The 27,399-nt window shown below is 46.1% G+C and overlaps 1 protein-coding gene across 2 annotated transcripts in view; it reads left to right on the top strand.

Moving 5' to 3' along the window:
- Positions 1-27,399, top strand: part of LOXL2 (lysyl oxidase like 2) — an 86,537-nt gene that overhangs the window by 15,163 nt on the left and 43,975 nt on the right. For both annotated transcript variants that reach the window (XM_081137009.1, XM_081137008.1), the window contains exons 2-3: positions 11,333-11,763; positions 17,059-17,234. In XM_081137009.1, the coding sequence (XP_080993135.1) occupies positions 11,379-11,763; positions 17,059-17,234 (561 nt within the window). In that variant the 5' untranslated portion in view covers positions 11,333-11,378. The remainder of the gene's footprint in view (positions 1-11,332; positions 11,764-17,058; positions 17,235-27,399) is intronic.

Raw genomic sequence — 27,399 nt, 5'->3', positions numbered from 1 at the left:
TAAGATGTGTCTTTTACTGATACTATATATTTGGTTCTATCTTTCTGATCCAATTTGAGAGTTGCAAGCAGGCACATTTTAAAGTGTTTGAAATTGTACTCTCAGCCTCCCCAGGAAACAGCCTGGTCAAAATGAGATTCCACCCAGAGCTGGAGGTGGAATGTGGGGAACCCCCATTGGTCACAACAAATTATTCCTCACAAAGGCCTCTTTCTGGGGTGAAAAAATTCAGCTTTGTATGTCTAACTTCTCATTATCAAATTGTGCCCTGAACATTCCTGCTATGTGGCCAGAAAAAATGGGACTGAGGTGGAATCTTTGGCCAGGGGCCCAGCGTACCAGCCCTGACCAAGCATGGTGTCAAAGTCGGTGATCTTGTCTGATGTGGTTCAGAAGGCCCCCTGCCTGCCACTCACTTCCCTCATTCTCTGAGCACACCCCATTCACCCAAAACAGCCTTCCTTCACAAAGGAATGTGTTCTGTGTGAGGTCAGAGCAGTACCCGGACCACAGCTGGGGCAACCCCTCTGCGGTGCACTCTGGGCCCTGAATGAGAATCATTCATCACTGCCGCTGGTCAAGCAGGAGTCCCTTCGGGGGAATGTTAGATGAAGGAGACAGCTACCACCCCACCCTCTAACCCCAGATCTGAATGCCTAAATCTGGCAGAGACATTGATCAGACTATTCCACCTGGGTGAAAGAATTCAGTCGAACCCCACACTCTACTGTTGAATGCAGTAAACAAGTGTCCTTTACATTGTGGACTACTGATCCCGGCTGGGGAGTGGCGTGGTTGTTTATGTGATGTGTCCCATTTGGATTAGACAAGCCAGTTACTGGGAGCTCCAGAGCACACGGTGTGGAGCAAGTGATGGGATGAATGAGTCATTTCCCCACCAGGGGCCTCAGAAGCAGCAGAGCTGTCATGCAAAGCTGGAGCTGGAAGTGAGGCTTGCTTTAGGACGGTCCTATGCCCCAGATAGTCATGTTGGTGGGCATGGGGAGGGAGAACAGTTAAGAGAACCAGCTTGTGTAAGAACAGTGCTTTTTGCTAAATGCATGAAATGCACTATGCACAATAGTGTACAATTTTTACAATGTGTTTTTCCCCTTACCTGTGTGTGCCCTTGTTACTAACTAGGACTCAGTTGGTCACACTCAGTTTTTTGACTGGGCTGCAAAATGAGATGTCAGTGGTAAGGGGCCATAGTTTGTGATATTATTTAAGAATGTGCTGTGGAAGTCAATAGCTACTTGATTTTCAGAAAATATTATTAGATAGGCTAATTCTACAACACAGAATGCCTTCTTCAGATAGGTGGTGAAGTGATTTAACTGGGATTGCTTTTGGGTGTGGGGAGAAAAACATTTGAGTAGTCCCAAGGATATCTTGAGGCTCAGAGATATTTTTGGGATCAGACCTTTCACATTTCTTCCTAGGAAGAATGATTCAGCTGTCAAACTAGTGACCTAAGAAAAGGACCCTGGAAATTCTCATTTTACATTTTCTCTTTTTCCTTTTGGAAACTTGTTGGGTCAAAATTAAATAAAGGATTTTCAAACATTCATTCATTAGTACAGTTCCACTCCTGAAATCATAGAAATCATTGTTTCCAGAATGTACTAGAAAGTTCTTTGGGTGACATATGCTTTAAAACTAAAGATGTCCCCCATTATCAGACAATTGAAGTGGCACTCTTCATGATCAATTGAGAAACTTAAGCAGGATCCAGGTTTAAAACCTCTTTCTCCCCCTCTGATCACACTCTCAGCCTCAACTTCTCACCAGACCAGGAAGCACAGGTTGACTTAAGTCCTCCTTAAAAGTCTTATTTGTAGACACTGCAGACTCCTTGGAGCCCACCCTCCCATTGAACTCAAAACAGTTTGTCACCTGCCTAATTTATATAGCACAAGCAAAGATACCTTTTTATTTAAGTAATTAAGCTTTTCTCTAATAGTGTGTATTCTTTGGAGCAAATGTTTATTTCTTGTTTTCAAATACATTGTTGCAAGAGATGGATCCAGGAGGAACTACCTAAGCTCATTCTTGGGAGTTCCTAGTTCCCTAAATAACACTTGGGGAAATCTGAATATCAAAATCAAATACAACCAACTGCATAATGCAGCTTAGCATCTTGTAGTTGGCACTTGGACAGCATGACCCAATTCTAGCAAGCAGTGTATGTTTGAACCAAAATGTTTTACCCAATATTTTTTGACCACATACTATGAGTCAGGAATTTAAGAAACATAATCTTTGATTTTTTTTAAACAATCCTGAAAAGTAGGTGTTTTTTCATTTTCCCTTAAAACATTTGCTTTTAAGTACGTATTTCCATTTTATAGATGAAATACTGAGACTTAGAAAATCTGAGTGTGCCTGAGGTTGCAGAACTAAAAAATAGTAGAAATGGGATTTGAACTCCCTTCTGTGTGTCTCTAAGCCAGCGGTCCAATTTTCTTACTGGCAACAGAGAGGGGGCCGCCTGTCCAGCCCCTTCTTTGTGGAGGAAGGACGTGCAGGCTGCCTGAATGCCGGGGGGTGTTCAAAGACCTTGGGGAAGGTGAACTGATGCTAGCTGGTGTTTGTCTGGAATGCTTAGGACCTTGAATCCCAGTGATAGGAAGAAATTCTTTCCCTAGCTGTCCCAGACACCCCCTGAGGTCCAAGTGCCTCTTGTAGGCAAAGCTTATACTAGTATCAACTGTATGAATGTTGTGTTCTCCAGTGGATTGAATTGATTGTAAGAATGTCTTCAACATCTTAGTCAAGAGCCCTGTAACAAAATACTGGGAGAGAGAATTTACCACTTTCTGCTAAGCCATAGCCACACTCCTCTAGCATGTGCTGGCTCTTATTTGTGTCAGTCAAATATGGTAGTCCCTGGGCATCGTGCCTGTAACCCTCTGATGAATGGCCCACCCCCAAGCTAAACTGTGTGAAAAATTGAGACCATCTGCTGCCATAGTTTCTAGACTTCACTTGGATGGGTTTTCACAGAATACTTTCCAAGGTGCGCCTTCCTCCTGTGCCTGGTTCCTCTGTGTACCTGGAGAGGATTGGTGAGACCTGAGCTTGGTTGGTATGAGCGAATGAGCTGCAGAAATGTTGGCTGTGGACAGGGTAGAGGATGGTCCTGAAATTTCCATGATGGGTGGTAGTGCAATCTCACTGGTGCAGACTCTTCTTGGGTTGCCAATGACATTGGAGGTTTTCAGAGGTGAATGTTGAGAATAGATCTTCCTGTTGTTTAAAAGTTCTCCCAACTGTTTACTAGATAGATGTTTCCACCAGGCTTTTTAAAATTTTTTTATTTATCCTCACCTGAGGATATGTTTTTATTGACTCAGAAGAGAAAGGAGAGAAACATCTATCGGTTGCCTCCTGCACATGCCCTGACAGGGGATCAAACCCAAAACCTAGGTATGTGCCCTGACCAGGAATCGAACCCCCAACTTTTTGGTGTACAGGACCATGCTCCAACCAACTGAGCCACCCGGCCAGGGCTCCACCAGGCTTTTTTATGTCTTTAGAGAAATACAACTTTCTGAGAGAGGACTAATAGCAGGTGTGACAAAGAGAAATGTGTCTTTCATCAATCCAAATGTCATCAAATGTTCAGAAGGATCGAAGGAGAATGAATTTTCCGTATTTGTTCGTGATTAGAGACACAGTGCAATTCTGTTTGGTTTTCTTTTTTCTTTTTTTAATTTAAAATTGAAAACTTGTACAACTTTGCATTCTGCTTTTTAAAATTTTATTTTTCAATTACAGTTAACATTCAATATTATTTTGTGTTAGTTTCAGGTGTACAGGTTAGACAGTCATATACTTTACAGAGAGGTCCCCCTGATATTTCAAGTACCCACCTGGCCCCATACATAGTGATTACAATAATGTTGACTACATTCTCTATGCTATAATTTACATGCCGGTGACTATTCTGTAACTACCAATTTGTACTTTTTAATCCCTTCCTCTTTTTCACCCAGCCCCCCTTCCGCCTCCCCTCTGGCAACCATCAATCTGTCCAACCCATTTTTAACAAGCGCTGGACATGTGCTAGGCTGGCGGCGCATAGCGCCCCTTGCAACTTTTGGAGAGAGATGACATATCAGCCACTAGGAAACAGCTTGACCTAGCCTGGTTGGCAGGCGCCCGCCCGGGCACAGCTCCAGCACAGCTGCAGGCTGGTGGAAAAAGCGAGCCACAGAGCCTGTGGGCAGTTCCCATTCTGGGACCCTGGTCAGGAGATGCTTGCTCCCCAGGGGCTCACATGTGCAGCTGCCGCCCCAGCCACAGGACCACCCCGCCCAACACAGTTGGACCTGACCTTGCACCACCTGTCTTCTCTGCACCTCGAACCAGGGCTCAGGTTTAAACAAACGATCATCAGGCTCGCAGGTGGCCCATGCTGCCAATGCCCAGGTGATCCGATGAGCTGTAGTGGTGGAAACTCCCTGATCAGATTCCCTATAGGCCACCTCACCCCCTGCAGCTGGGGTCTAGGCGGAGGAGGGGCTGAACCTGAGCCCAAACTCAGAACTGAAACTGGCGCTTGAGGGGCAAGGCCTGGCGTCTTCAGTGGGTGGTAGAATGAAGGCTTCTCATTGAAGGGGGACCGGACATTTTGCTCTCCATCCACCCAGGCTCTGCTTTCACGTTGGCTTCTACCTGAAGGTTTTTCCCTCCTGAGGTCTGCATGGATGCCCATGAAAAATGAATTTGACAAAGCATTAAGGGAAAGATGAACATTTAATAGAAAAAGGGATAAAAAACATGAAGAGATAATTTCCTTAGAAAGCAATACAAGTGTCCAATAAGCATTGGGAATAAAAGCTCAACCTCACTAGTAACAAATGAAATGCTAGTTAAAACAAAATACCTTTTTCTGCTTATCAGGTGGGAAAGAGTTTGAAAACATGGTCACAGCTAGAATGTTTGAGGATGTGGGGAACCTACATCCTGCCTTTAACATGAATATTGGCACAGTCTTTCTCAAGGGCAGTTAATATACAAAGATGTTCACTTTTTACCAGCCCTCTGACCCAGCAATTTTACTATTAGGAATTTATTCCAAGATTATGAACGTTTAACTACAAATATATTCATTTCAACCATCTGTACAGCAGTAAAATAAAAAATAAAAAATTAGTGATGGCCCTGGCCAGGAAGCTCAGTTGGTTAGAGTGTTGCCCCAGAGCATCGTCAGGATATGCCAAGTTTGTGGGTTTGATTTCCCAGTCAGGGCACATAAAAGAATCAACCAATGAATGCATAAATAAGCGGAACAGCAAATTGATGTTTCTCTCTCTCTCTGTCTCAAATCAATCAATTAATTTAAAAAATTTTTAAATGGTGATAGGATTATTGTAACCATAACCCAAGTTCTGCTGTCTGCTGCCACAAAAACCAAACTGGTTAGACAGGTGCTGGTGGAAAAGGAAAGTTTTATTCACGTGCCGGTTACCTGAGGAGATGGGAGACTCTTGTCACAAAGTCCATCTCTACATCTCAATGTAGGCAGAAGTTTTTGTAAGAAGGGAGAGGCAAAACAGAGCAAAGAGATCAAGGGGAGGGGGTTGAAACGTTCTCTACATGCAGCCAGCACAGTTCATTCCAATAAGGACCTTGAAACTGGTCAAGTGATGGTCTGGTGTGCATCATCCTGGTCTTCATCCTCCTGGTCTTCATCACCCTGGTTCTTTGTCATTCTGGTTCTGTTTGAAGGTCAGCAAATCTGGGATGGCTGAAGACTGGAGTCTGTATCTTCTGATGTTAGTTCCCGCAATTCTTATACAAACATGCTGTTTATCTACAAGCTACATATTAGTCAGAGTCAGCATTTACAGAAACAATCAAATGGTGGAGTGGGTTACAATTCCCACTAGTACATTATAAGATTGAATACTGTGTAATAAAAATCTTCTAAAAGAATAGACATAAAGAAGAGGCATAATGTTTGCAATATATACTGTGAAATGTGAAGAGCAGTTTACAGAGTACTATGTAGAAGATCATTCCAATTTTTTAAAAATGTATTTTTATTGATTTCAGAGAGAGGAAGGGAGGGGGGGGGAGAAAGAGAAACCAATGATGAGAGAGTCATCATTGATCGGCTGCCTCCTGCACGCTCCTGACTGGGTATTGAGCCCCCAACCCGGGCACATGCCCTGACCCGTTCCAATTTTTAAAAGCAAATATGTATGTACAGAAAAAAAGGCAATAAGGAGTATACACCACAGGGTTGTTAACAGTTACCTCTGACAGTGGCGCTGCAGATTATTTTCTTTCTTTCATTTATGGCATTCTCCACATTTTTATCACCAGCTCATATAACTTTTGCAATTAGAAACAACAACAACAAAACCCCATAAAAGTTATTTTTAAAAGAGGGGAGAAGCAGCTGGGTCCAATCACTTACAATTCCCCAGAGTAAAGAGTAGGAGCAGTCCCTACAAAAGAAGCAAAAAATTCAGGAGCACTTTTCTAGAAAGATTTAGGAGTTGAACACGGGCCATTCCCACAGATTAGAGACTCCAAGAAGATGGATGGAACAGTTTATAGATATGCAAGTCCAGAGATTAAGAACACTTGTTTCCATTTCTTTTTGAGATAAGAATAGAAGACCTGGAGGTCTCTGTAGTTCTCCTTTGAGGGAGACAGTGGGAGGTAGTAGTCATGGGCTGGACTGTGTTGAACCTGCCCCAGGGCGGTAGGGCACAGTGGAGGACACAGCCCAGGTCAGCCTGCTGCCCTCGTTCAGACCCTGGCTTGCCACTTACCATCAGTGCAGCCTCAGACAAGTTGTCAAACCTCTCTGTGCCTCATTTTCCTCCTGAGGATAATAATGGTGTTTATTAAGTGAATGAATGCCGTAATAGTTTATTTTCCCTTTTATCTCGTTCCCAAATATTTGTGGATTTTCCAGCTATTCTCTTACTATTGGTTTATAGCTTAATCCTACCATAGTCAGGCAACACATTCTGTGTGATTTCATCAAATGCGATGAGACTTGCTTTATGACACAACATTGGTTCCATTTTGGTTAATCTTGCAGTGGACTTGAAGTGAATCTGTCTTCTGTAGTTGCTGAATACAGTTGATAAAGCCTTGTCTATTAGGTCACGTTTGTTAATCATGCCTCTCACATCTTCAGTGCAAGGATCTTTTTGCTGCTTCTATCAGTTACTGACAGAGGTATGCAGAATCTCCCACTGTGATTACCAATTTCTCAGTTTTTTCCTGTTAAGTCTGTCAATATTTATTTTATGCATATTGAGTCTATGTATACAAATTGAGAAGAATTCTATCTTCTTGGTAGATTAGCTCTTCCATCATCATCATCTGTCCCTTTTTGTCTACAGTAGTATGTTTCTTAAAGTGACTTTATCTGACTTTGTACCAGCTTTCTTAGGTTAATGTGTACATTGAATATCTTTTTCCATCCTTTTACTTTAAACCTCTGTGCCTTCTGTAAGAAATATAAAGTAATATTGTTTTGTTAAATCCATCCTGACAATCTTTGTCTTTTCATGGGAATATTTATCTCATCTAATGTCATTCTTGATATATTGGGGTTTAAATCCACCATCTTACTATTTTTTCTAATTGTGACAACTGTTTTGCGTTACTTTTTTTCTGCCTTAATTTGGATTAATCACCATTTTTTGCAATTCCATTGTCCCCCCTCCCTTTATTGCCCTGTTCATTCCACTTTTTTTCCCCTCTGTTTATGGTGATTACATAAAGATTACAGCATGCACCTATTAGACTTTCTGACCTCTAATAGAAAATAGTTCTTTTACCACTTCCAGACAAGGCAAGAACCTTGAAACACGGTTCATTTAATCCCTTTCTGCCTTTTGTGCTGTTGTTGCTGTGCTTTCAATGATACATATACCCCACCCCATATTTTAAACCCCATGAGTCATTTTTATTGTTTTTACAAGGTTGACCTTCATTGAGATTTACCCCAATAGCTGCCCCTTCTCTACCCTTCATACTAACATCTTGGATCAGTTTTCCTTTGGCCTGAAGAACTTTTTTTTTTACTATTAACATCTTGTGGATCCTCTGATAGATTCTCTCCATTTTTGTTTGCCTGAAATGTCCTTATTTTACTCTCTCTCTCTCTCTCTCCAGCAGTTCCAGAATTCTCAGTTGGCTGCTGTCGCTTTCCTCCCTTTGAAAGTGTCATCCCAACACCTTCCTCGTTCCTTGTTTCCTGTCAAGAGTTCAACTATTGGCCTTATTGCTGCTCCTTTGAAAGTAACACTCCTCTTACACTCGGGCTGCTTTTAAGATTTTCCCTGGCTTGGATTTTCCGCAGCTGGATTTTGATGTGCTCAGATGTGGTTTCTATGTCAACTAGACCGTTTGGGATGATAATCTGTCATCAATTTTGTATCATTCTTGGCTATTAGCTCTTCAAACAGTTCTTCCCTACATTCTCTCTCCTCTCTTGGGGAATTCCAAGTATGTGGACCTTAGAGCTTTCTAACAATAGAACTCAACTCTGTGCTCTCACTTCTGGTCTTGGTCCTGTGGGGCCTCCTCTCTGAAAGCCTGGGACTGATTAACAGAGCCCCGCCTCCTGTTAGAAGGCCCTGAACTCCCTATTTTTGTTTTGGGAGGCTGCCCAAAGCTGGCTTCCCAGCCTATTGGCGGATGCCTGGAGGGGAAACGCAGAGGCGGTAGGTAGGCTCACCTCAGTGCACATCCTATCTCTGGATTCTTGGCCCTCGAGTCCTTGCTGCCACGGTAGGTTTCCAGTGTCTTCAAATATATGCTTTTAGAATGTTATCTACCCCTTCCAGTTTGTTCTTGCCCAGTCTATCTACAAGCTAGTCTGCCGAAGCCAGAAACACGAGGTACCGTGTGTAAATGACAAAGAGATGGCTTCTGCCCCTTGGGGCTGTGGGCTTGGTAGAGCCTGACTTGACAACAGTGTAAAGCACAAGCAAAATGCTATTTTTAAGGGAAGCAGAGAAGACATTCATTAGAATCTGGGAGGTTTCTTTGAGGAATGGGAAGGATCATGACCTAGACTACTGGGAGGGAAGGCGAGGGGTAGGAAAGGAGGTACCTTGATTTAGATGGAAAAACTTAAACCAAATATTGGCTGATCTGATGGGATGGGTGACGTATGAAGGGCTGGAGTGGGGGCAGGGAGAGAAGTGTAGTTGGAACTGAAGCTAGGAAATGTAGATACATGCCAAACTGAAAGGTGTCTATGTCCCAGGTGGAATTTGGACATTTTTTATTTAATTTTTTAAATTTTTATTTATGTTAATCCTCACCTGAGGAGATTTTTCCATTGATTTTTTTTTTTAGAAAGGGAGGGAGAGAGGGAGAGAGGAAAAAGAGAGAGCCATTGATGTGAGAGAGACACATCAATTGGTTGCCTCCCTCACGGTTAGCCTAACCCTCTGCACCTGGTTGAAATGAAATGTACCAATGAGTTTCCACCTACTGGTCCTGGTTTTGCTCGTGGGGGCCCCATATCCCAAGTCTGTTTCCTTTTCCATGAGACACACCTGCAGTCCCTTTAAAATATTTTTTCCCTCTCTGAATTATGAAAGGGCCAAGGCACATGGTATTGTTATTTGACCTTACTCTGGAACTCTTCGAGGCAGGCTCTATTTGGATATGGTGACCATGGTCTTGAGAACTTTAAATTTTTATTTATCACATGCTCCTATAGTGTTTATTAGGTGTCATTTATTCAATCTTCAAAACGATTCTATGAGCTAGATACAATTATTGTCCCGATTTTACAGATAGGAGGCTGAAGCACAGAGAAGTTAAGTATTTTGCCCAAGGTTGCACAGCTAGTATCAGAATGAGGATTCAAACTCCGATTATCTGGCTCTAGAATCTGTGCTCTTCCCCACTCTGCTGCCCAGCCCTCCTTTCCCTGATGACAGGCCACTCAGCCTCTTTTCCTTTTGCCACAAAGAGCTTTATGCCTCCCCTCTGTGCAAAGAGCAGGCTGCTCTCAATCCCTATACCCCTCAGGGACAGAATCTATGAAAAGGGATGGATTTGTCAGTAGGACATCCTTGGCTCCGCCGAGGGTGAGAGATGTGCGTGAAGGCTGCACTCTGAGGCTGCTGCTTGCAGAAGCCACAGTTCAGCCAAGGACAAGCCCTGTGTACAAGCTGTTCAAGGGGCTTTGCCACTGACCTTCTCACTCAGTGTCCCCAGCTGTCTTGTGGTCCAGAGCATAAGATATACCATGATCAGAGGTGCGGCTGGTATGTCTGAAGGCCTGGAGCCTGAAAGCAGAGCCCCAGGCCTTCAGATGTGCCTGTGAGCAAATAGTGATAGACTCCAAGCCTCCTCGTGTTATTCTCAGCACCCAGAAGAGGCTACTTCCATCCAGGTCAGCTAACGTCCAGAGGGAGGGAGGACACCTACACGGCAGAACCCGAGAGTCAGTGTAGCATTTCCCCAGCGACTCAGGCCCTGGAACAAATCACCTTCTCATTCAAGAAGCAGGGCCATGAACCTGTAGTATTCACTCTGGAGGAGCCAGAGAAGTCCTGCCCATAAGAAGCCTGTGACCTGCTGGGGGACATGAAAATGTCTGAGAAGGGTAAGAAGAATGTCTAGATAATGGTCCTGTCTTGGAGGAGGGATGTTGCCCAAGGAGGTGGCATTTGAGCTGAGCCCTGGAGACTGAGAAAGTGTAAGAGGTAGGGAGTCAGAGAGAGCGTGCTGGAGACCCTCTGCTCACCCTGCCAACCTGCTGCCCTCCCTCCACACTATCCCCTGTGCCCAGGAGGCCAACCCATGCAGACTCCATCAGTGGGTTTGGGTTTGCCCAATAGGAGGCACAGAAAGGGAGAGAGGACAGGAGGACAGTAAGGTCAGGTATTTATTGCCCCTGCCTCTGTTGCTGTGGGTGGGCTCTGAGACCCTTCACTAAGGCCACAGCTCCAAACAGGTGGTCCTCAGAGCTGAGCCACTCCCTCCTCAGCGCTGCCAGCCTGGGGGTGGTAACAGCTCTTCTCTGTGGCCAGCCCCAGTAGGGTATTACTGTTATCTCTGCTCCTGTCTCTAGATAGTCTTTTAAAACACTCTCCTCAAATTAAGTCTCAGTGTGCTTTGTTTCCTGCCAGGAGCCTTATGAAGAAAAGTATTTCAGAGATAGGGGGGCAAAGAGGTGGGCGTGCACAGAGCTTTCTGGCTGAAATGAAAGGTGGGAGGAGAGAGGCGGTTGGAGTCTAGAATGTGAAGGGCTTTAAATACTAAGCACAGGAGTATGAAGTCCCTGGACGTTTTGTAGATTTCTGTAACCCACATCTCTCCTCTCTTCTAGGAGACTCCTGCCTGCACCCAGAAGCGCCCACGGCCCCCTGCCCTCCATGAGGCCCTCCAGCCAGAGGGTAGGCATGGCGAGTTGGGGAGGCGCCTGCCTTCTCAGCCCTTTGGCCGTGCTCTGCCTCTGCCCCTTGCTGAGCGTGGCACAGTACGAGAACTGGCAGTACCACTACCCGGAGTACTTCCAGCAGCCCGCTCCCGAGTACCACCGGCCTCAGGTGCCCTCTGATGTCGCCAAGATCCAGCTACGCCTGGCGGGACAGAAGCGGAAGCACAGCGAGGGGCGGGTAGAGGTGTATTATCAAGGCCAGTGGGGCACCGTCTGCGATGATGACTTCTCCATCCACGCTGCCCACGTCGTCTGCCGGGAGCTGGGATACGTGGAGGCCAAGTCCTGGACGGCCAGCTCCTCCTATGGCAAGGGGGAAGGTAAACACTCTGTGCTTTGGAACTAGTGCTCGTGTCCCCTGGGAGCCCTGGAATGGGCTTGCATGCGCTTATCCTGGTAAAGAAATCTGCAGTTACTGTCAAGTATGAATTCCTGATAATACTCCATCTAGGCAGCCTTCTGTGTTTGTGGGAAGAAGGCCGGAGTGGAGGGTGCTGGGGAAGGGGGCGGTGACCAGCGGTCCTGTTTTGCGCAGACTTTCCTGGTTCTAGCAGCAAAGTCTGATAGCCTGGGCAAACCAGACTGGGTGGTGACTTTAGGGAGGGGCTGAAGTCAGTCTGCTCATCTCCCCGAGAGCAAGTTGCCTGCCTGGGGCTGTATCAGCCAGGGGAACTGGTGTCTTTCTCCCCTTCATCCTTCCAAGGAGTTCCTTTTGCTCTTTCTCGCAAAGGCTGCCCATAGGTGAGCTTTCTGACTCTCCACACCCTCCTGCCCTGTAGTTCAACACTCACATGCTATTTTGAGCTTGGCCATAGCAGGAACAGAGTTGCTTTGGGTTTTTCACTTTGGTTGGCTTTTTCTTTCTCCCCTGGATATATATATATTTAAGTTTTTTTGGTCACAGCTTTGAGGGAGGGGAGGTGTTAGAGCCTAGAACCTGAGCTCAGTCCTGTTGCTGACCTAACTAACTCTGTCCTTTAGCGGAAGATGCTTATCCTCTCTGGCCTCAGTTTCCCAATCTGGAAGTTGGGCTCTCAAGTACTTTTGAAACTTTCACAGTTTATGATCCTAAGTGGGAAAGTAGATAAGGGTGAAGAGCATTATTTTAAAAAAAAAAATTTGTTTTAAAAATCCAGGAACTGAGAGTTGCCCTCCTTGAGTTGGTAAAGCACCTTGGCTGGCTGGGCGAAAGCGGAGGTGCCCAAGTCTTGCCTGGGACTAATGGAGAAATGCCACACTGATGGCATAAGCATCCCCTGGGGGAATTAACCCATGACTTCTGAACTGGAGTCTAAGGCCCTGTGGCTTTTGAAAAACACCCAAGTGGTGTATGGGAAGCTAGGTTTGGGATTCATTAAATTAGATCATTGTTATGGTCCCACCCAACCCTGGCTTTCTGTTATTCCAGAAATCATAGGAGAAGGAAATCCCATACCGTACACATCTCACCTCTGTGCAACTGAGTATATCCTGTTCCTGTTGGAGTAACTGCACTTAGAGTGAAATGCTCTGTGGCGCTGACCCTGAGTTCCTTAGCAGGGACCAGGGTAAGAGCAGCGAAGACGAGTTAGCAAATGCTGGGCTTTTAAACCCGTTTTCTGTCTTCTTTACAAAACTCCAGACACTTCTCCATAGTCCCACATCCCCGTTTATTCTGCTAGTTGAGCAATCCGGGGGTAACGTCAACTTGGTGTTTTCTATTCCAGGCTGTCTAAGCCTAAATATTTCATAACAAGTACTTTCCAATGGCAACTTTATTTTATTTCTACCCAAACTTAAAATTTACCTGTCATCAGACAAGATGGGTGGGGTCCTCCCTTCCCACGTTCACCCGCCTGGCAGTGGACATGGGGTGGCTAGAGAGGTGGTGACCTGGCTCAGATTGTGCCATTTAGGTCTGACGAAGGGAGGAAAGTTCAAGGGAGCAGAGGAATTTAATCATGGTCCATAGAAGGTACTGCATGGAGGAGTGACGGACAGTTGCAAGCTGGGATCGACGGATTGTGGGTCTGCTGGGATTGCAATGCTAGAAGAAGTATGCTGAAAAGATGGGATGGGGGCGTGGATGCAGCACAGGATACAAATGGAGATGGGAGAGGGGTGTGATTATTGGTAATGACAAGGTCTAAGCTATGGCCATGGGATAGTAGCTGACATAGTGGGGAGGAAAGTCACTGGAGAGAGGAGGATGAGTGACAGAGTCCAAGAGGACTGGAAAGGTCTTTGTGTGGATATTGAAACCGTCAAGACGGTTTGATATCAAGAGGTATCAAAGAGAGGAAGGGAGAAACCGATGCTAAAATAATTTTAACTGGCCTGTCTCCAAAACTTTAAGGATCAGGCTGTCCGCATAATGTGGAACTCGGTTTACATCATGAGAGACCTTTTAAATATAAATGTATTTGATTTCATCAGCTTAGGATTTTTAGCACTGGGTTCAGAGTGGGAACTCAGTAAATATTAGCTGATTGATTCATGTCAATTTGGGAGAATATTAAGAACATCCAGCAAACAGTACTTGGCATAGTGACCAGAGAACGCAACCAGGGCCCTGAGGTGTGTTCCCAAAGGGCTGAACCTGAGCGTCAGCTCTGTAGGTGAGCCGGGAATGCTGCAGCTGTGCCCCTCAGGGGCCACCCCTCCAGGAGTGCTCACTGTCACCTTCTCCTCTCAAGTTCAAGGTATAGTAATGAAGCCAGGGAGAGCCCCCACAGTTCCCGGGTTTTCCAGCCTTGCCTACCAATGGGTCTTTTCTCCCAAAGTGTCTCTGAGCTCAGGGAAATCATCAGCCCTGTTAGAGGGTTCTAGAGAGGACAGCTGCCCCACTCCACTGCTCACCCTCTGGGTGGGTCTCACAACCACCTGAGCCTAAGACGGTTGCTTTCCTCTGCCTGTCTTTAGATCTGAGATCAGATCTGATTCCCAACACAGATCAGAGTGACAAAGCCAGCAGATGACCAAGTGAGGCCCCGAGGATTCTAACTTGAACAGTTTCCATTTCCCTGACAGAGCCCAGGGGAACGTCCTGGCCTTCAAGTAGAAATTCACTTATGATCTTCCTCTTCTGAATGGTCTGTTAATTTGTTTATACATCCCTTCTCCTTTCATCAGAGTAAAGGAGTGGAAAGGGTAAGACGAAGTTTTGCTTCTGATTGACTGGCTTTTTGTGTCCTGGTTTTGAGTCCCATATGTGTCCCAGGTGCCACTTTCCTGGCAACTCTGCGATGGCATCTATGGCACTGTGCCTAGAATCACCCTGCCTCCCAGTGGACAGAGCCAGAGCTGGCTGCTTTGGAATCAGGCCAGTCTAGTTGAGAGGCATTGAGCATACAGAAAAAAATTGTCATGAAATTAGGCCATTCAAGAATACCATGCATGGCGATGGTATCTTGGGCTAAGTAGAAATTTGTATTTCCACCGTCTAAGAAAAAAATAACTGGTGAGAATATACAGAGGGTAGAATGATTGGGGGTGAATTGAAGCTCCTTAAGGAAGCAGTTCTTTGAGGTAAGTTCGTTCCCAGGAACACTCCAGGGGCTAATTTCAGTTGTTCCTTATGAGAAGTTAAGCAGGCCCTGGAGTGTGTTTTTTAGCTCTTTACGCTGCCTTTAGCTGTGTGCTGTCTGGCTCCTCACCCCCTTAGCGAGGGTGGCTCCTCTCATTGCAGATGGAATAAGGGTGCTGCTTCTTTTCACCACCTCTGTCCCGTCAGCAGCTTTGCTACAGAACATTCCAAGGAAGAGGCCTGCATCAACCGTGGAGGGTCTTTTCCGTTGCTGCTACTTAGCAAGACAAACATTGGTTTGTTGTTGAAACAGCAATCGGTTAGGGAGCATGTGTTTCAGTGGAACTTGATGGCTTGGAAACCAGGCCAAATTGAGAAACCAGTTGGAAAACCTCAGCCCAGATGTTTTCAATAGCTCTTTGTTCTCCTCCGTGCGTCCAAAGCACTCTCGTTGGAGCGCTGACCAGCCATCTGTCACAGGGGACACATTTCATCAGGGCCTCGATGTCAGGAGGCTGGCCCTGCGTCCCTCCCTGACCTTTCAGAGCCTCAGGGCCTTCTTGGTTTTCTCATCTCTACAATGGGACTGCTTTTATCTGCTTCTTCTGACATCATGCAAACAACAGTATTCATTGTTTTTCTGACTTCCTGGTCAGAAAGGGGAGTGGGAGGTTGACCTGTACTAGTAACAAGATTAGCTCATTGCATATCCATAGCAACCTGTTTGTTGGGTATCATTGTTTTCACTTGAGAAATGGGGAACAGGCTTGTTTAAGTAGCTGACTAGCCATGAAGCACCCAAGCCTGAGAGAGAATTTGAACTCAGGGTATCTGACCCGATTATGCTATAAAGTTCTACATGCAGCCATTAAGAAAAGTGACAGTTTTACCTGATTTTGTTTCCTTTCATTTTGTAGTGGCACTTATAAAAATCACTATTTGAAAAACCCTGTAGCACTTTAAATTTTTTTTATTTTAATTATGGTAAAATACACATAGCATTAAAAACGCGCCATCTTGACCACCCTCCAGTGTACAATTGGGTTGTGTTAAGTACGTTCACATGGTCGTGCAACCAATATCCAGAACACTTTTCATCTTGCAGATTTGAAACTCTGCCCCCATTGAGCAGCCACTCCCCATCCCCTCTCCCCCAGCCCTATACTTGTTATTTGCTGTGTTTTTTATAGTAGCCATCCTAATGGGTGTGAGGTGGTGTCTCGTTGTGATTAACCCTCTAGTGCTTTGCACACAGAACTCTACTCAGTGCAAATCAGGTAAAGGCACAGGAGGTGAGCACAATTGCACAGGGCCTCCCAGGCTGATTGCCCTGCTACAACCCAGCCCTGCCTTCACCTGACTCCTGAAATGCAAGGAGGCGGCTCTGTGGGTTAGTCTTTGAGTCAGTGGATGGAAATATCAGGAAGTGAGAAGAACACTGACCAGACCCGGGCACCAGGCCCCGGGGGTGGCCTGCAGAGTGAGTTGCCCTCTCTGAGCCAGCGCTCTGCATCTGTGAAGTGTGTGAATAACAGTGTCTCCTCATGATAGCTTAGACTTTCCCTGAGGGGTCACTGTTCAGCCTCTGCTACAGGTGGAAGGTGAGTCTGGCTTGTGCCATAGTCAGTACCTAAAATCATCATCATCATTGCTATCATTTTTAGTAACTATGGGCCAACAATAAACTAGGCACGTGCCCTGCATTATCTCCAATCTGCACATACTCCTGTAATTCAAGTGTCATTATTATCCCCACTTTACTGACGAGATAAAAGGGCTTTGACCAGGGTTATATAGCTAAGTGGCTGAGCCAGAATTCAAATCTAGCTTAGTATCCAAAGCCCTGCTCTTTCTCTTAGACCATGTGACATCCGGGCTCAACTCTGATTTCTACGCTGATCATGTTCAATCTACCACATCCCTCTAGCAAGGGAATCCAGATGGTCTAGAGGTATATACAATATCTTAATATACTAAAAATCACTTGATGACCACACACAGCTGCCAAGATTAGAGAAAAATTCTCTTTCTGTGTATGACTTTGGTGCCCCCAAAGATTCAAACCTACTTTGACATAGTGCTTGGTTTTTCTCTTCTTGGCTTCCTTCAGGGCCCATCTGGTTGGACAATATCCACTGCACTGGCAAAGAGGCGACCCTTGCAGCCTGCACCTCCAATGGCTGGGGCGTCACCGACTGTCAGCACACAGAAGACGTGGGTGTGGTGTGCAGTGAGAAAAGGATTCCTGGGTTCAAATTCGACAATTCATTGATCAACCACGTAGAGGCAAGTCATGTGCTCTTGATGACCCCTTCATGTAGACGTTTTCTTTTCTACATGTAACTCGCTTTTCGTTCACTGATTTCAAGAAGTATGTGAGCACTAAGGAGGGGGACCCAAGCCAACCTGATTTGGTGTGGGGGCAGTTGAGGGAGGATTTCTGGAGAAGGGAATGCCATCAGTGGGGAAAGAGCATCAGTGGGAAATGTCTCGGGCAAGGGCACAGAGGCGTGGAGGTGTGAACTGGGGATAAGCAGGTCAGTACTGCTGAAGAAAAAGTGTGAATCTGGAGTCATGAGACATGCAGCTAGAAAGGTGGGCATGAAAGGCCTTTTGAGCTATGTTTGGGTTTTTACCCTTTGGAATAGGAAAATGTATTAGCTATCAATTGCTGCATAACAAGTTATCCCCCCAGATTTTGCAGCTTCACACAACAAGCTTATATTATCTCACATAGTTCGTAGGGTGAGGATTCCAGGATCAGTTTAGCTTAGCTGGTTGATTCTGCTCAGAGTCTCTGATGAGGTTACAGTCAGGCTGTCTGCTGGAGCTGGGAGATCCTCTCCCGAGTTGACTCATGTGGTTGCTGGCAGGCTTTAGTTTCTTTCTGGCTGTCAGCTGGAGCCCTGTGGTCCTCTCCACACACCCTCTCGGTAGGCTGCCTGAGTTTCCTTAGGACTTGGCGGCTGTCTTTCTCCAGAGTAAGTGATTCAAAAGAGAAAGAGAGAGAGGGAGCAAAACTTGGAAGCCACAGTCTTTCCTAAGCTAATCTTGGAAGTGCTACCCCATCATTTCTGCTGTATTCTGTTGGTTACACAAAACAACCGTGTACAGCGTGGGAAGAGATTACCCAAGAGGGTGAATGCAGGAGGTGTAGGTCACTTGGGGTCCATCTTGGAGGCTGCTGCCATAGGCAAGTTGTTCCCAAATCTAGCTGGGGATAAGAATCGCTTTAAAAATGCAGATACTGGCCTGGCTGGGCGTGGCTCAGCGGTTGAGCATCGACCCAAGATACAGGCTATCGGGATTCGATTCCGGGTCAGGGCACATGCCCGGGTTGCGGCCTCGATCCCCAGTCGGGGGCGTGCAGGAGGCAGCCGATCAGTGACTCTCTCATCATTGATGTTTATCTCTCTATCCCTCTCCTTTCCTCTCTATGAAATCAATAAAGATATATATAAAAAAATAAAAATGCAGATACTGGGTGATATTTATAATGTTGAAATCTTATGACTCAAAGTTTTATATCTAAAATTTTAATTTAATGTTATATATCATGAAAATTTTATCATATTATCAAGTATTCTCCAAACCATTATTTTTATTAGTTGCCAAATATTCTGTTTTATGAACCTGCTATAATGTAGTTAACCTTTCTTGCCTATTGGACATGTGTAGATTAGTATATATAGAATTATAATACATATCATACTGTTCATAATCTTTGATTGCATTTTTTATAATTTCAATAGAATTTTTTACAAGAAGCTGATTTATGGAATCATGGGTTTAAATAGTGTGTATATTAAAGTTTCTTGACATTGATAAAAAATTAGAGAAAACATTTTCTAAACTGTTTGTTCCAGTTGTGTATAAAAGTACAATTCATTCTTTATTAAAATGCGGACACTGGGGTCTCACATCAGACCTACTGAATCAGAACCTCCCACTGTGGGACCAGGTTATTTTTTTCAGCTCTTTCAGATGATTCTGATGTTGCCAGCCTAACCTGAGCCAGCATCTGGGAACGGCAAAAGGCTCGTGACCCTTCTTCTACATTTATGGCTTAATTTCAGATTTATCTTTTCAACAAGTTCCCCACTTAAACAATGAAATTAGCAGATATTTATGGTGCTGCTCTTCTGTGCAGGGAATGTGAGGCTTAGGCCAGAGGAGGAGGCAGCCAAGACTCCTTCCTCAAGGAGTGTGTTGGATGTTACCCCCGAGGGGCAGTGGGAGCTGCCTTGAGTCCAGGCCAAGGAGCCTTCACTGTGCTTTAACCTCCAGCTGACCCCAAGATGAATTCTCAGGAAAGGTGACTCTTGAAATTGCCCTATGCAGGCTCCAGAGGAAGTTCTCCCCAGACTGTGGTCTTCACGTTTTCTTCTCAGGACTCACACTGTCCTGCTCTTTTCTCATATATTCCTAGAGCATGCTGGGAACTTGTCCAAACCTGCATTGTAGCTTGGAAAATGATCTCCAGCCTTCTCTCAGCTGGCAGGATGAGACCACTTCTAGCCAACATTCTTCAAATGCTGCTATTTTATTAGGAATAACTAGAAGAGATTGTTATAGAGTTGATGTACTTTATTTAGGGCTCCAGGTACTGATGACAACTTTGCTTTACCATGAATTCTTTGATTTGGGCTTTTCCAGCCCAGTTTCACACTTTTCATCTCTACTCTTCATAACCTCATACAGAATACTTAGCACCCACGTTTATGTGTTCCATATTTCCAATGAGATTGGAAGCTTCTGGAGGGCAGGGGTGCTATCTTAAGTCTCCATTTTATCCAATAGAAATAATGCTAGGTACCTGATGGGAACAGTATCTCCAACTCCCAGATTTCCTTCTTCCCAGGAATGCAAATCAAAGGTCATTATCCCCTTAGGTGAAATGTCTCCCAGGATAAAATATCAAACTAAACGGCAATGAGAAGTACATAGAAGCAAGTCATTCCTTTACAGCATTGCCCTGCCTACTAGGACAGTGATTTTATTTATAACACCTTTAATGGGCCTCTGTTCAGCCTAGAGCCTCAGGATAATCCACTTTGATTGTCAAGTAAAGATCCAGGGTTCTGGGCATAAGAAAGTCACTGATGGTTTGAAGCAAAGGAGGTGGACCAAAATATATGAAAATGATTCTGGAAAAGGACTCCGTATCGCTTCAACAGAGAAGTTTCATTGGCTACCTCTATGGACAGTTCTAATGCTGAGCATTTGAAGGGGAAATGAGGTGGGTCATATGAAAAGCAAAACCTTAAGGGAAGAACAGGTAGATAAGGGACTGAAAAAATATGTTGGATAGTGTTTCCTTATTCTGGAAGGGCTGAGAATCCATGATAGGAAATGTTGGTACCTGCCTTAATGCTAGACATTTGTTGGGTGTCTGCTGCATGCATATCACGGTCTGGGAAACCATTAGGGAAAGAAAGCATGGCCCTTGTCCTCCAGCCCTTATAATCTGAGAAGGCGAGATACATGCCTTAGAGAAACCTGGAAGGTAATTCCAAGGCACGGAGCCTAGATCCTAAGTGAATTTACAGTAACTCAGAGGGGACAACCTGGGGGACATCTGAGTTGAAGGGCCAGTTGACTTCCACAGCCTTCCAAGCTCTGCACTTTCCTAGAAGGGCTCCCTCTTATTGTCATGCAAATCAGACTGGTTACCTCGAGCCAGACTGGGGGTGTTCCCATCCAGCCACAGACACTGAGGAAGTTTTCAGCTGATGGGCAGTGCCCTGTAACCTCTTCCCTGTGGTGTCGGATGAAAGTAGGTCATGAAAGGGCCCAGATCTCAGGACATCTGAGGAGAGCCTTTGGGAGTTGCCAAAGGATTCTTCCATCTAGGACTTTGTGGCTAAAGCCTGTGTTTACTGGCAGAACTGGCCTGATGGGCAGGGAGCCGCCCAGACCACCAAAGGGATTTTTGTGGGCTGCTGAGAAGTTTCTCTGAAATACCTCATGTAATAGCCTGTGTCAGGAGCTGAAGTCATGATGGAGTCACCCCTCTTAGGTAAAGAAATGTCTCTTATTAACGTTGTGAATGAGAGGACGGGATGTAGGTTTGGTGGGCATGCCGTTGGGTGGAGTCACAGTGTGCTGACTAATGGAACCCAGGACGACTGCTGAGTGGTCAGTGTGAACACAATGGATGGGCTCTATGGTGTCTCCCAGGGCTCCACTCCTGCCTTTCCATCATTTATCAGAAATGTGCATGGAGATTAAAATGAGTACTGATCAAATTCATAAGAGACACAAAACTAGGAGGGCTTGTTGGAATAGAACATTATGGAATGAGATTAAGAAAAACCTCAATAGGCTGAAATAATAGGCCCTGTAACATATAAGGGATAAATACAAGATCCTGTATCAAGGTTCATGGAGGAGAGAATCAACCACAGAGCAAAAGCTAGAGAGAATGCCTGAAAAGTGTTGATTATATTTAAAATATCCCTGAAGGGGATTGGTTGACTAGCAACTCAGTATAAGCTGTAGGTATGATGTAAGCTAAAAAAGTGAATATAAATTCATGCATTGATAGAAGAGTTATTTTCCTAAAGTCTTGGCTTTATGGACCAAGAAATGAGTGCAGGGTTTAGTTCTGGGGCCATCTCTTAACTAGGTCACCCAGAGGAGGGACCAGCAGGATGGGACCAGGTCTGGAAACCGTATCATATGAGAAAGTGATATTGTATCAAGAAAAGCAATCTGGTGGTGGGGGATATGGTGGCTCTCTCCAAATTCTTGAAGTGCTACCCTAGACACAATGCTTATGATTTGTATTAACTCCCAGAATTAAGATGGATGGGAAGGTAATGGGATGTAGATTTCAGCTCAGCATCAAAATTCTGTCACACCGAGGGCTGGCCTTTTGCAGTGGATGATGTTGCCCAATTAGTGGTAAGTTCCTTGTCACTGGAGTAGTTCAAACAGGAATTGGATGGCCTCTGACCAGGGAAATTGCAGCCAGATTTCTGCACTGAGAAGGAAGCAGGCTAAAGTGATTGCCAAGTTCTAAGATCCCTTGTTACCCTGCACTTATGAAAATGCACCCAGCCCACACAGTGGGCGTCCACAGCTGGATATTGGCAGTGTCTACCATTGTGTGAATCAGTCTCTCTCTCCCTCTCCCTCTCCCTCTCCCTCTCCCTCTCCCTCTCCCTCTCCCTCTCCCTCTCCCTCTCCCTCTCCCTCTCCCTCTCCCTCTCCCTCTCCCTCTCCCTCTCCCTCTCCCTCTCCCTCTCCCTCTCCCTCTCCCTCTCCCTCTCCCTCTCCCTCTCCCTCTCCCTCTCCCTCTCCCTCTCCCTCTCCCTCTCCCTCTCCCTCTCCCTCTCCCTCTCCCTCTCCCTCTCCCTCTCCCTCTCCCTCTCCCTCTCCCTCTCCCTCTCCCTCTCCCTCTCCCTCTCCCTCTCCCTCTCCCTCTCCCTCTCCCTCTCCCTCTCCCTCTCCCTCTCCCTCTCCCTCTCCCTCTCCCTCTCCCTCTCCCTCTCCCTCTCCCTCTCCCTCTCCCTCTCCCTCTCCCTCTCCCTCTCCCTCTCCCTCTCCCTCTCCCTCTCCCTCTCCCTCTCCCTCTCCCTCTCCCTCTCCCTCTCCCTCTCCCTCTCCCTCTCCCTCTCCCTCTCTCTCTCTCACACACACACACACACACACACACACACACACACACAGAAGGGATGCCGGTAGTGTGTGTGCTCTGTGCTCGCCTCTCTCCCTGCCTCTTCACAACCTTGGCCTTGAAAGTAGGAGCAGATTTCTTGCCCTCACTCTTCTACATCAAAGTGTAAGAGCTAAAGCTGTCTCTCGATTTCCCCCGGTTAGGGGCCCATACATTCACAAGTGGCCAAGAGTGGAGTGTGGTCAAAGCAAAGGGTCAGTTAATGCCTTCTCTGTGCCTTGGAACCTCAGGTGTAAATGACTGGACTAGTTCAATGAATGGGATGCGGCCACCCCATCTCTTCACAGCCATACTTTGCAGGGATGTAACCAGCTCTATAATATCCATCCTCCTTGACCTCTGGAGTTTAGGGACAGATCACAGACCATTAGAGATGACCCTCATAGGCGTGGGCCTCCTCAGGAACACACTGGAATTTCTGAAGCAAGAGTGGAAGATAACTGCATCAGTCTAGACCAAGTTCATCCCACTCTGGGATACCAGGGACATGAGTCACTAAGCCCTGGGGCCTAGCTGATGGAATTTCACTCAGTGAGCTCACTGCTCCCAGTGGACTCCTTCTGCATCTGCTTGGGGCATCCTTGTGGCCCCTTGACATTTCATAAATTCCTTTCTAAAGAAGGGAAAGAGCACACCTTCTTGTGTGAATGACCCCATCAAGAGAGTTCACAGGTGTGGATCCTGAGCTACTTGTTGACCAGCAGGTAGGACACTGGGCAAGTCCATTCTCTTCTTTACGATGAGCGGGTTGAATCCAATCCCTTCTAGCTATGACGGTCTGTAATCCAGGGTGGCAATGGTTTCGCCATCAGATCGGCACAGTGTGCATTCATCATCTACAGGGTAGTTTTACATGTTCTGTAAAGGAAAGCAAATCCAGTGACTTCTGTAAAAATGCTTGTAGACTGTATAGAGTTATTCCTACCACTGATTTCCAGCCTGGGTTCATTTCATCCAGAAAATTAGCCAGGCAGAGTCTCAGCTCTCCCTTTTCTGTCACCTCTTGCTATGTATTCTAAGTTTTAGGCCCCAGAGCTGAAGGCAGGACACGTGAGTTCCGGTCCAAGTGGAGCCTGAGACTTGCAGCTGTATGTCCGGAGTGACTAGCCCTTCTGTCTCTGGACACCTCACTGTAAAATAGTGTTCTCATAGGGACAGGGGGTCTCAAACTCTAAAACCACAAAAATCTTGCAGAGAGGTAAGCAGGAGAAAAAAATAAAATGGGAAATGCTGTTGGTTCCAACGGAACAGATCTGTTTCAAACCTAGAAAACAGAGCCCCAACCAAGCCTCGCAGGATTCCAGAGGTTCTTAAATGGAGAGGCTTTGTTTCCTGTCTGTGGCGGGTAGACAGATTGGAAAAAGCATTAGATAAGGAGAGATTACAAATCCAGATGCCCTCTGAGCAGACCTCTCTGCGCTGGCTGTTTTGTGCATTGCTAAGACATGCGCTCATAGAAGGGCTGCGTCTGGGGCCATGTGTGGTTAGATCAGGGAATAGTCAAGTCTTTTCCTTTTCTCTACCTCCCCACCCCACCTTCTTCCCCACCCCCTTTTTAAAGACTCTTTTGCAAAAGCTGTTAGGTTACCAGAACTGATTGGAAATCTGTAGGCTGTGAGATTTAGGTGTGGCCTATCCCCCAGTGGCCCCGGAGCCTCAGTTTTTTCTTGGTGACAGCAGGCAGCCCCGGTGGTCTGCAGGGTCCAACAGAGGGCTGAGGGGGACAGAGCTAGGAGGATCGGGTGCCCCTGCCCTCCACTCTCTCACATCCCTCTGGAAGGGCACTGAGACCTGAAAAAGCTTTTTCTTCTCATAACCAGAGACTGAAGCTGTTGCAAAAATGTTAATTCCAGGAGTCCAGGTTTTTATTAGTCACAGACAGCTGCCAAATGCTTCAAGTGTGTTTTTTCTTAGCAGCAGCCTTATCTCACCAGCATCGGAGGCATCTGGGGGTGGAGGCCTGGAGCCCAAAGGGAGTAATCAACTCTTAAAAGGTCCCATATTCCCAGCCAGGAGTTTTGTTCTCCCACCAGAGAGGGGGTGCAACAGGTTGCACTGGGTGGTTTAGGAGAGAAAGGGAGGCTGTGTTCATCTCTGCACAGTTTAGAAGGTGGTGGTCCCTCCAGGCCTAAATATAGACCTGCTTCCCTGAATGGCCACAAGAGAGCTGGACGGCCTCCGTCTGTGGCAGGAGAAATGGTAACAAGTGGGCAGTGTGTGCCGGACTCTTCAGCAAGGCAGTGAAATCCCCAGTCCTGCTGGACTGTCGAGCCATCCTGGGTTTGGTGTCTCCAGCTGACGGAGCCTGTCCGGTGCTAACATTCCATGATTCTGTTTATCGAGGGCCTCCAAGTGGCCAGGCTTGCCAGCCACCGCAAGGGACACAAGAGAAGTCGTTCTAAGGTGACCTATTTTCCCAACTAAAAATAGGTCACAGCATCTGAAAAGCAAAAGGGCATTTATGCAGCGAACACAAAATGTTTGAAATTACACACATCCTGGCAAGTCTGGGAATCTGGTTCGTGGCCAGGGCATTGCACATGCAACCCTCTCAAAAGCATAAATACCATTATCATTGTTTGTGAGATGAAATACATGAATAAGAAGCAATATAAATTGTTTTAGATGAAATAAGTACTCACACTTTGAGCAGTGTGGGGTAGATGGTAAGTTGTGTGGCAGTTTGGAAAGGGAGAGATTAATGGGAAAAGAAAGTATAAGGGATGCCCTGTGGAAGGAGTGGGGGCTGAGCTGGGTGAGAGGATGCTTCTGTCTGGTGACCTGCTGATGTGACTAGGGCAGGCTGATAGTGTCCAGTCTGGCTCTACAATGGGCCCCAGTGGTTCATTTGAGTCACCTCAGCCGTGCTGGAGGGGTCAGTGCCATGGAATCCACCCACCCCATCCCCATGAGGCTGTTGCTGAAGCAGCTGGATGCTGTATCTGTTCATTCATTCATTCAATATATTTCAATTGAGCGCAGACCCTATGCTAGGTCCTGGGAATAAAGGGATTAATGAAATGAATGGACAGTCTTGCCCTGCTGGAGCTTGCTGTCTAGTAGTGGAGAAAGATGATTTCACAGATCATTACTTTGTTACCATGGCGATGATTGCTATGAGAAGCATTGGATACCCCACCTGGGAGTGTGGTGAACTGTTGAGCCTGGCCCAAGACTTGCCTGGTCTGTGGCCTCAGCCCTCCTGCTGGGTCAGAGGGACTGGTTGCTGGAGCAGGTGTCCTGCCAGCTTCCTGCAGACAGCAGGGCTTGCCTGTTCTCCAAAGAAGCAGCCTCTGTTACCTATCCCAGTGCTTTGGGTTGGAAAATGAAACAGAGCGTTTGCTTTTCCAGCAGCATTGCAAAGCTTTTGATTTATAGGAGGAGGGCCCAGACAGACTGTGGCTTTTTCCTCTGGTAGCTCAGCATGACCTCAGCTCTCCACACCACCCCAGCCCTGTCCCCACTGGCCCAACTAGTCTCCATCACAGAGCTGAGGAACAGACATCCTGGCAATGCCTTCCCTCTCCCCTTTCATCCGACACAAGTCATGGGCTGGAGAATGTTACAGTCAATTCCTACTATGAATTCCCAATTTGATCATCAAAGGGGATAATCACAGCATAGCCAGACTCTTCTAACACAACGTGCCTCGTATGCTTTACAAAAACACCCACTTAGCTAAACTGTCTAAATGTGTGCTGATGGTCAGATCCACTTTCAGTTCAGTTCAATAACTGTTTATTCACGTCAGGTTTCAGGGGGGAAAGGAGGGTGCTAAATAGGCCAGATGACAAGAGAACGCATGGATAAAGGGCAGACATGCTCCTCGTCTGTCCATAAGTCATACAAGTAGTGCGCATGCCGTGAAGGGAGGCAAGCGCTGCCTCACTGTTTACGTTGCAGTAAACAAAGAATAAAGGGAGTCTTTATTACATTTTTGGCCTGGGAGCCCAACTTCTCTAGCTAAACTGAATTCCTGTAATTGGATATTTTAGAAATTATTATTGGTTCATTCCAAAAATATTTGAGGACCCACTATGTGTCTCTCTGGCAGTAGGAGCTGTGGGTAATACAAAAATGAAGGAGGCACAGTTCTGTCCTTGAGGGACTCATAGTCCAATGAGGCAGCAAAAACATGTGGACAGATAAAGAGCAGTTTAAGATAGTCAGTATAACCAAGGACTAAATGAGCAACTCAGAAAGCAAATGCTAGAAGGATATAGGAGAAATCAAATCTACGTGGTTGAGATATTTGGCTGAGGGGACTACATGCAGTAGGTGGCCTCCCCTCTGTCATAAGTGACAGCAAGGCTTGCCTCATTGACCTATGTCCCAGGGCCTCGAACAGTGCTGGGAAGTTATAGCCCTCAACAGAATTTTTTTTTTAAAGATTTATAAATTGATTTTAGAGAGGAAGGGAGAGGGTGAGAGAGAGAAACATCAATGAGAAAGAAACATCAATCAACTGCCTCCTGCATGCCCCCTACTGGGGACTGAGACACAATCCAGGCATGTGTCCTGACTGGGAATCTAACCGGCAACCTTTTGGTGCAGGGGACAAAGCCCAACCAGCTGAGCCACACTGGCCAGGGTGCAGCAGATATTTTTTGAATGAATGAATGAAATTGTTCCTGAGGGTCGGTAGGATTCTGGTAGAGAAGAGAGAATTGCAGGAATTCAGAGAGTGAGCTTGGAAAGTGGGAGTTCACTGGCTGGAAAATGGGAAAGGAGGGAAAGATGGAAAGATCAGGGAAACTCTAAACTGGAGCA

The sequence above is a fragment of the Miniopterus schreibersii genome, assembly GCF_964146895.1.
Source record: "Miniopterus schreibersii genome assembly, chromosome: 4".
In the NCBI taxonomy this organism is placed as follows: domain Eukaryota; kingdom Metazoa; phylum Chordata; class Mammalia; order Chiroptera; family Miniopteridae; genus Miniopterus; species Miniopterus schreibersii.
This window is presented reverse-complemented; position numbering and strand designations above follow the sequence as displayed.